The following is a 9,814-nucleotide window of genomic DNA, read 5'->3' on the forward strand; positions in this document are numbered from 1 at the left end:
TTAATATATTATTAATTAGTTCATTCATTGTTTCATATTTATGCTCATGTGAAAAATTCCACAATAAAAAATAAATAAAATTTGTGCTCTTCTTTTGTCACACAGCATCACATTCCAATTAAATTGAATATGAGCAAGTTTTATCACAATTTCCTGTTGCTCATGCATAGTTCACACCTGAAGTGCTCCGAGAGGTAATTTTCATTGTGCGTTCTAGTTTTCTGAAAGGTATTTTGGATCAAGAGCTAGCCGAGAATTCTGCTGTCATTCAGCAAAAGAAAAATTTGGGCCAATTGGTTGGAATTCATATTTAAACAGCACAGAAAACAAGGCATGCTTGAAATGAGCATTAACTGACAACGGAGTACTTTATTCAGACAGGAATAGAACACTCAGGATTGTGCTCGCAACTTGCTGATTAGTACAAAATTAAAAGGGTTGCTGGCACCTTCACGTGTTGTTCAGAAATGCAGTTTCACAGTCTAGGAGTGCTATGAGCAGAGTGTCAGCCGATTGCCCATAGCTGCCTTAATACATGGTGCGTTGCCTAAATTATAATGTGAACGATGTGATAAGGCTGTAGTATAATAACACAGTTTGGAAAAATATGTTTCGGGGACCTTTTTCACCCTTTGCTGTCCAAAACCTTTATCCACCTTCTGTCTGTTCCACTTCGAAACTAAATAAAGCAAAACCGAAGTAAAGGAAGTTTACTTGCTCATTTATAGATGGCGCATAATGCAGTGAGAAAACGGATGTGTGAATCAACCACGATAGAGCTTATGCAGCAGTGCCTGACCACAAGTCGCTCATGCAGAAGTGCTGGTAGAGTAATTTTCTACAAAGTGTTCATATGTGGCTGCAGTTACGTATGTATGTATGTATTCATGATGGCTTTCGTCAGGCTCATGTGGTGTGAAGGGTTTAACGGTTGTGATTGTGCGTGCAGAAGAGCAGCAGTTGGACAGAGCATAAAGCTCCCGATGGCCGCACTTATTTCTACAACCACGCCACCAAGCAGTCCAGTTGGGAGAAGCCTGATGAACTGAAGACTCACACTGAGGTGAGTATTTCTGATGAAGGAGATTGTTTTGGATTACAAGCTTGTACTATTGCATTCTAGAATCATTTGAGCAATGTATAAATCAGCTTATTTTGGTTTAAGCATCAGTAGCTTAATCTCCACTGCTTTCAAGCAAAGATCATGCCCGCTGTGATAGGTTATGTGCTGTTTAGCTCAAGGGTGTGCGCTCAATGTAGCAACCGATGCTCAATTGAACTAGAATATATTCTAGTTCACTACAGCCACGTGGCGGAGGTGGCGGATGTCACTCAGCACTGCAGATCTGAGATACAACTTTCGTTGCCCTTCCTAAACTACAGTGTTGGCGCGCTAATGGGTTTTGATCAGAAGAATGGGTATTTAGGTACTTTGGAAGTGAATTAAAATATATTCAACGTTTGCTGTGCCCACATACTTGTGGGCACAGGTTGCAAGCGTAGCCACACAGGGTGGCTATGCTTGCTGGGCACAACAGAGAGTTGAAACTTCAGTTTGTTTTTCAAACGTATAAGACGTTATAGTAAGTACGTGGCATTGACCATTTGGGAATAGTTTGCGGCAACGTAGGTTTACAACTTTTAACCCTCAAAGAACTATAAAGTGCCCTAGAAAAGCCTTGCTAGCTAATTTTTACTGCTGAAGGCACCTTGCATTTGGTGTTGTTCATCTGTGGAATTCAGTGACATTTAGAGGAGGCCCTTTTAATTGGAATAGTTTTTAAAACACTTTCAAATTATATGCTAGGGGGTCGCGGGAAGTTCATTATAATGCAGGCTTTTCACCCACTAGGTCTACTTTATTCCGTCAATTCCATTGAGACAGGAAATGGCAGTGATGCTGCAATGGAGTGGTGAGCTATGTATGTTGGCATGACATAAGTGCATGTGTATTTTTGTGCTGCCCAGTTGTTGCTGTCTCAGTGCCCCTGGAAGGAGTACAAATCAGACACAGGGCGAACATACTTCCACAATGTCCTTACAAAGGAGTCTCGATGGACCATTCCCAAAGAGCTCGAAGAGCTTAAAGGTAACCGAGTGAATGTTTCTCGCTTTCCTTTATTGCAGTTTGAAGTGCTACTTTTACAGCAGAGCTGTTATGGTCGAGGTTTGCCGTGTGTCGTAGATAGAAAATTATCATCATGAACCGGCACGTGCTCAATCACCACCCAAGCATTCTGTGCATATGGTTAACAAGAGAAGCTGAAACTTAGTGGGATTTGGCCAATTTCTGTGGCACGTACGCACTATAGGAATTTTACAGCAGAGCTGCTATGGTGGAGGTTTGCCGTGTGTCGTAGATAGAAAATTATCATCATCATGAACCGGCACAAGCTCAATCACCGCCCAAGCATGTGGTTAACAAGCGGATGGTTAACAAGAGAACCTGAAACGTAGTGGGATTTGGCCAATTTGTGTGGTACATATGCGCTATAGGAATTTTACAGCAGAGCTGCTGTGGTGGAGGTTTGCCGTGTGGCGTAGATAGAAAATTATCATCATCATGAACCGGCACAGGCTCAATCACCGCCCAAGCATTCTGTTCAGTGGTAAGAAGCTGAATTAGCTCAATCACCGCCCAAGGAACAAGCGGATGGTTAACAAGGAACCAATTTGGCCAATGTGGTACATATGCGCTATAGGAATTTTACAGCAGAGCTGCTGTGGTGGAGGTTTGCCGTGTGTCGTAGATAGAAAATTATCATCATCATGAACCGGCACAAGCTCAATCACCGCCCAAGAGGTTTGCAAGAGAACGAAACGTGTGGGATTTGGCCAATTTGTGTGGTACATATGCGCTATAGGAATTTTACAGCAGAGCTGCTGTGGTGGAGGTTTGCCGTGTGGCGTAGATAGAAAATTATTATCATCATGAACCGGCACAAGCTCAATCACCGCCCAAGCATGTGGTTAACAAGCGGATGGTTAACAAGAGAACCGCGTAGTGGGATTTGGCCAATTTGTGTGGTACATTCTGTACAGATGGTTAACAAGAGAATCTGAAATTTGTGTGGTACGCGCTGGTTAACAAGAGAACCTGACCAGCTCTGCAGCAGAGCTGTGTGGTGGATACCCAGCCTTGCGTGACTTAGTGCAAGCCGTGCAATTTTTTTTGTTGAACCTCTCCTAACACAGCTTAGCATAGTGGTGACCATTCTTGCTGGTAGCATTAATTGTGGTGTGGGTGTCAAATATCTCTTTGTGGGCCATGAAAGGTGCCGACGTACGCCTGCCACATAGGTGTTTGGAGCATGGAATCTGAGAAAGAACAGAAACTTTTGCTGCAGCCAATGAAGCTACCTTTGAGTCAAAATTTGCAGTAGGTCTTTGCAAAGCCATAACACTGCTTGCCAGAATTCCAATCCAAATGGCAAGTTCCTGATGTTACTTAACTTTGTTTTAATGGCTTCGCTGCTTTGGAATCTTTTATTAACTGGCTGTGCCCAAGGGATGTGAATGGTGTCTGAATATTGGAACATTGAAAGAAAGCAATGGGGCAATGTGCTTATAGTGCATGCACATTGGCACATCCTGTATATGAACTCTGATAAGTTAAAACTTAAGGCATTTTTCTGATAAGATGAACATACTTTTTATTCTGCTGCCTTCACTTTTTTTTGTCTCAAGGGGAGTTATGAGCCACTCATCTCGCGGATGAAGAGAAAGAGAATGGGGTGTTCCCCCCTATACTTTATGTGCAGTAGTTATAACTACAACAATCTACGTCATGTCAGCTTACTTCGGAAAATTCGTTGTATTTATAATACGTCGTCAGCCATATTTATGCACCACTGTGGTCATGGCATCGGGGATCATTGATTGTCACTTTTCCATCACTCCTGTGTTACCGACACTCATTTCCTGCAAGTTCTGATTGTCTTTTGGTTTTTCAACTGTACACACTCTTGTTTTAATGTTCGTATCGTGCAGTTTCAGATACATAAGTAAACGAATTACAGGAACAAAAGAAGGATGTCATTTTCATTTACCACTTGTTGATTCATAAGCTTCACAAATCCTTCTTCTCTTATTTCTGAGCACTACCTTATGGGGCTGCTTTCTGGTCAGAGTAATGTGTGACATTACTGCTTACGGTTTTAAGGTGTAGAAATATAAAGGGCTTTTGTATGTTGTGGTATAGTATATGGACACCAATTCATTTGAGATGCTAGTCTTTGGAGGGTTGCACTTCCCTATTTAATTGTTTTGTGGGGATAGAAAGGGTGCTTAAACCTTTTGTGTTGCCCTAACGCTCCCCGAATTTCAGATCTATTTTCTTATTTCTTCTTTTCTGCAGCCACAATTGCAGCCCAGGGAGAAACCACCAAGTAAGTGTGTTTACTAGCTTTTTAACTGTTGCTTTTCTTTCGTGCAAAGCTGCAAGTGTCTTCCTTTTATTGAGCCGTAGATCTCCGTGGTTTTTTCTTTCATACTTGTAGTTCAAATCAACTTCTCGTAAGGCTAGGCCTCTTAGTGCACTGTTGTATGAGCAGTGTGCCATAGTATGATGGTGCATGGCAACATAAGTACCTAGACAGTTCCAGGTCATCTCCGGTAAAAATAGAAACTTGTCGGCATATAAAAAGATTGTTTCGTCTTTGAGTAATATGTTATGTTGGAGCAATGTGGGCAAGCTCGCACAGTCAGGCTTACCCGAAAGAGCATAATACCAGTTTATCGCTGCCTGGCCACAATTTGCTCGAAGGCTTGTGCTTTGTATGAAGCAGCCACTAAAGTAATGCCTTACCGACCGCTGCTTAGTGAAAGTCATTCCTGCATGCCTAAAGACCTTGATTAGCAGAGATGATCACATCAATTGGGAACTTGTTGCAACCGTGTTTCCATCAGATCCATAGAGCATGCAAGCTTCACTTGGCAGACTAGGCCGGGAGCGATGCAGCTGCGACCTTGGTGGAGTCTTCAACTTGTAATCTGTGCAAATCCATAGAACACTAAAAAACTTTTGGCTAGATGCCCGGATGTATATGGTCAAATGTTTTCTCGTGTCAGTGCCAGGATGTTCTCGATTGAGTGCCAGGATGTCTTGTTTGAAGTGCCCGGATAACAGCGTTGGCATTTGGCTCGAGGTCACTCGAAGGCCGCCAACAATGGGAGCTAAAAGCACTTCATGCTTAACGAACTTAGACATCCAGATGACCTGGCTATCTTTACAAGTTCTACGGGGAGATTTACGAGGCTCTCGACAGCCAGCTGCGAATGATAGCATCCGGTGAAGGCAGCTAACGAACATTTTTCTTGTCGTTGTGCTTGCGTGGCACTTTTCTTTGCACTCGTTATTTACGCCGACGGTGTGCTCAGAGCAGTGCTTTATGCATTGACTTTTATTTTCATTTGTGTCAGTTGTTGGCGCAGCATGATGGGGAAGCTGCGTGCTCGCATTTTCCAACTGGTACTTTGCTCACTTGTCCGGTACATTTATCGAGGACAGGCAATGGCAGGTGCGCACGGAACAGTCTCTCCGGCGGCGCACTTCAATTGCGTGTCTTTGCAGGGAAGAAGACTGTGTGGCCGACATCCAGCTGCCAAGCAGCGCACCGGCAGAGCCTGCGGCCGGCGCGCCTGGACAGCCGCAGCAGCCTCAACAGGCACCGGCGCAGGCACAACCACCTCAGCAGCCCCAGCAACCACAGCAGCAGCAACCACAGCAGCCGCAACAACAGCAACCTCCACAGCAGCAGCAGGGAGGTGAAGAAGAAGACAAGTAAGTGCAGGCCAATGTTCATGGCACTCACAGTGCTGGCTACAGTGGTAAAACGAAATCTTGATCTCTGAGAGCAGTTCAAAGTGATGGCCTTGGAAGAATACCGAAGAAAACGTAGATGTTTACTGCCACCTAGACTTTTATTTGAAAAGAGTAAAGACATAGATCCTCTTTTTGCTTGTACAGTAGAACCTCGTTTATTTGAAGTCGCATAATTCAAACTAACATATATGGACTCAGATTTACCTAATTATTGTGTATATCGAACAGTTGTAAAACATTTGATATGCACAATATACCCTTGAAACGTTTGCGATATACAGTAGACTCTCAATAAACGAAACTCTCTTAAATGAAATTGCTGCTTAAATGGAACAACTGCCTCTAACACGATTGGTTTTGTGCTTGAATTCTGCACCCCTTTTCATCTCTCAGTAAACGAAACTCCTGTTAAATGAAACATATTTTCCTGGTCCCTTCAGCTTTCGTTTAACAGGAGTCTACTGTATGAGGTATTTTATATATCAAATTACTTGTATATTTAACTTTTTTGTGATCCTTTTCAGCTTTGATATTTCTGTGTTGGACTGTAATTCAAACTGGTCCATTGGTCACGACCTACTGATCACGGCGAAGTGATATCTATTGGAATGGGGAAGAACTCTCCTTAATTCGAGCCTGAAACACGCACCACGGTTAATTCAAACAACATTTCCCATTTGCACAGACTGCTTTTTGTGCAATTCCAAGCTGAATGCCAAAGTTCGATGTGTCACTAGCTGCCACAGTCTTGCAAACATGTAACCATGTGCTCGCTCTGTGTACACTGTAAGGTTCAATATTTGAAGCAACTGGTGGAAGTCATGCGGCCTTCTCTTCATGCCGTCACATGAGAGTTAGTTATGCCACTGAATGCCGTGAAGGACAATTTGAGTGTGAAGGCTCTTCTGGTATGTAGGAGTACTACTGTATTGTGATGGAACACCGAGTTGCATTGCCTGCAGGTCGAGTGATGAGGAGGAGAACAAGGACCGGCCTATCGAGTTCAAGGACAAGAAAGAGGCCATTGAGGCCTTCAAGGAGCTGCTTAGGGAAAAGGTGGGTGCAAGCCTGGTTATGGAAATCCTCACTATAAATAAATGAGTGCTCTGTCGGGTAAGGTCTCCCTTGCAGTGGAAAGCGTCTTATATTTCTCTATGTGTTGCCTGCCTCCTACTCTGCAAGTGTTTCACCTCGTTTTCTTACAATTTCTTTTCTTTTGACTTCTGGGGGTATGTTTGAATTTTAGTTTTCCACGCTTACATTTGAGTAATGTTTGTGCTGTGTTGGACGCTGAACAAGCTTGAGTCTGGGAGACGAAACTGGTGGACACAAGTAGGGTCATGAAATCGGTGTTTGGTGAAAGCTTTGCTCAGTTGAAAACAGGTTCTTCTATGAGGGCGTATATAGGAAATAGGTATACGACATGTCATCGTGACATGCATTATTTCCTGGCGTTACTCCAGGTCATGGATGCCACCTAGTGATGCTAATTGCTTCGCACTTAGTGGTCCTTTACAACGTTACAGAGGGTGAATTTGGCATATTTTTTAACTCTGAAAACTAGCATAGGAAAGAATGACACGTAGTAAGTGAAAGGGTTGCAAAAACTTATACGACATATTTTAACTTCATACTAAATTTGGTATTGAAACTTCATGAAAGTTATAGAAATTTTTGCAAGATCGTGACACAAAGTAAAATTAGCTGACTTGTAGCAATAAGGATACATTAACAGTGGACGAGAAGATGGGAATTGATAGAGGGGCTCATTTTTTTTAGACACAGCCATGTGAAGGCAATAGATAGTGAAAGGAAAACATAAGGGATGCTATTTTAAGTATTATAATTATGAGATAAAGAGAAACAAAAGCAGATTAAAAAAAACGGCTCGCTGTTGGTGGGTATGGTACTGCTCATGAAGACGGTGCTCCACTTGTTCCTCCTTGCTCTACTTGAATGTGGTAGCTGCAATGATTGCAAGAGTCGAGTGGGCCAGTATGTTGTCACATCTTGTCTTATCTTCCACCTGGGTTCTGAAAACATTACTGGTTATACAAACAGGTATCACAGTAAGTTATATAGGCGTTAAATGTAGAGCTGTGCGAATAGCAAAATTTAGGGCGCGAAGCGAATTCGAATATTGAAGTGTGAGTGCGAATCGAATCAAATATTTTTCGAATATTTCTCGAATATACTTCGAAGCGAAATTGCAGGAAAAAAAAGTTAGAGAGCATTCCTAAACATATTCTTATGAGATAGCAACATGAAAGTGTTTCTTTTCGCTAGGTTGATGAACTGGCGGGGTGGTCTTTCATAGTTGTCTTATCAAGAATGAGGCAATGTAGAGGCCGAATTCTATTTATGTACTGTATTTACTCGATTCTACCGCGCCCTCGATTGTAACACGCACCCGTTTTCCGCGACCAAAAAAAAAAAGTAATACATCGATTGTAACGCGCACCCATTTTTTCGTGAGAGAAAAGAAAGAACAAAAAAGTCCGTAGGAGTCAAACTTTGCACATTCAGAAGAACAAGTATTTGGGTTTTAAAGAACTAAAGTTTCAAAAAAGTAAAACACAAAGTCAAAAAGCGGGCCTTGCCGCTAAAACTGTCACCACTACGGCGGCGATACGAGTCACGCAATGGATCAGTCCTCGTCGCTGTCGGACAACTCCTTGTCGCTGTCAACGCTCTTCGATTTCGGGAAACCGGCCCTGCCTTGGTCCACTGAAACCTTTTCGTGAAGCTTTACTTTAAAAAATCTTCTACTTCTATTTGCGCCAGTCTCGCACGCACGTTGCGGGAACTCCGAACGACCGCGATGCGGCCCGATTTCTGCTCGTCTCAGCACATGTAATAACTATTCTTTTAAATGCTGCAGTGTGGTGCACTCGTCGAGTATTTGGAGTCGGCACTTCCATGCCGTCGATGCGAACGCAGAACGAGATGGACAATCTCCTCAGCACACGTACGAACTGAAACAATAATGGCAGAAATGGCCAAGGCGCGTAGGAGGCGGCCATTTGAAATGCCGATGGCAATACGATAATCGAGTTTCTTTTTTTTTTCGGTACTCGATTCTAACGCGCATGCGATTTTTGGACTCGTTTTACCTGAAAAAGGTGCGCGTTAGATTCGAGTAAATACGGTACATGATTTGGTGCAACCCAAGTGTTGCCGACAACACTTTACATGAGGCAAAGATGCCATTTCCTCAGGCTCTCCTCCTCTTTCAACTTCTGTGGAAGCCCAACTGACGTAGAGGACAAGGGTGTGCTCCCTTCAAGCCCGGAGTTCCAAATCTGCCTCGTAGACGTCGATATATAAGAACGTCTGAAATTTTGGGTGCTAAAAAGCTTCGGCTTCCGATTTTTTTAATTTCCTGCCCAAATTTCAGGTCCAAAACAGCATTAATTGAGCCCCCACCTCTGCAACATCTTTCATCTCCATGTTGGAACCAGCGTTTTCTCGAGTTAGTACATTTGCGACTGTAGCAGAGCTTGAAAGGCAGCTTTGCCGCAATACCGGGGTGTGATGAGGTGAAGCATATTGAAAGTCTAGGGACCACTTTTAATCGGACGTTGACTGTCTCTTGGCAAAGTTCGACCGTAACGGAGATTGAAGGGCAGCTTTGCCGCAATACCGGGGTGTGATGAGATGAAGCATATTAAAAATCTAGGGTAGAGCACTGCATGGGCCGGGATTTTCGGCCCGGGCCCGGAACTCGTTCAAGTTTACCGCCCGAACCCGGCCCGGTGACTCAAAGCGAGACCCGGGCCCGGCCCGAACCCGAGAAAACATTTCGTCTACCCGGCCCGGCCCGGCCCGACCGGTAGATCGGGCCTGACAGGGGCCCGAACCACTAATCTAGGTGGTGTTACCCGAACATCAAATCGACAGCAAGCTGTTTTAAGTGGCAAATATCTACGCATTTATGGGCGCATGGTCGCTCAACATTTATACTGTACCTATGGTAAGTTCTTGTAAAAA

The 9,814-nt window shown here is 43.6% G+C and overlaps 1 protein-coding gene across 1 annotated transcript in view; it reads left to right on the forward strand.

The window, feature by feature from the left end:
* LOC119387551 (pre-mRNA-processing factor 40 homolog B) overlaps positions 1-9,814 on the forward strand; it is a gene marked incomplete in the record, with an annotated part of 39,793 nt that overhangs the window by 5,683 nt on the left and 24,296 nt on the right. Inside the window, 5 exon segments of the mRNA XM_049413540.1 lie at positions 950-1,063; positions 1,969-2,089; positions 4,358-4,388; positions 5,573-5,782; positions 6,787-6,876. Of these exon segments, the coding sequence (XP_049269497.1) occupies positions 950-1,063; positions 1,969-2,089; positions 4,358-4,388; positions 5,573-5,782; positions 6,787-6,876 (566 nt within the window).

This window comes from Rhipicephalus sanguineus, chromosome 3 (genome assembly GCF_013339695.2).
Source record: "Rhipicephalus sanguineus isolate Rsan-2018 chromosome 3, BIME_Rsan_1.4, whole genome shotgun sequence".
Lineage (NCBI taxonomy): Eukaryota > Metazoa > Arthropoda > Arachnida > Ixodida > Ixodidae > Rhipicephalus > Rhipicephalus sanguineus.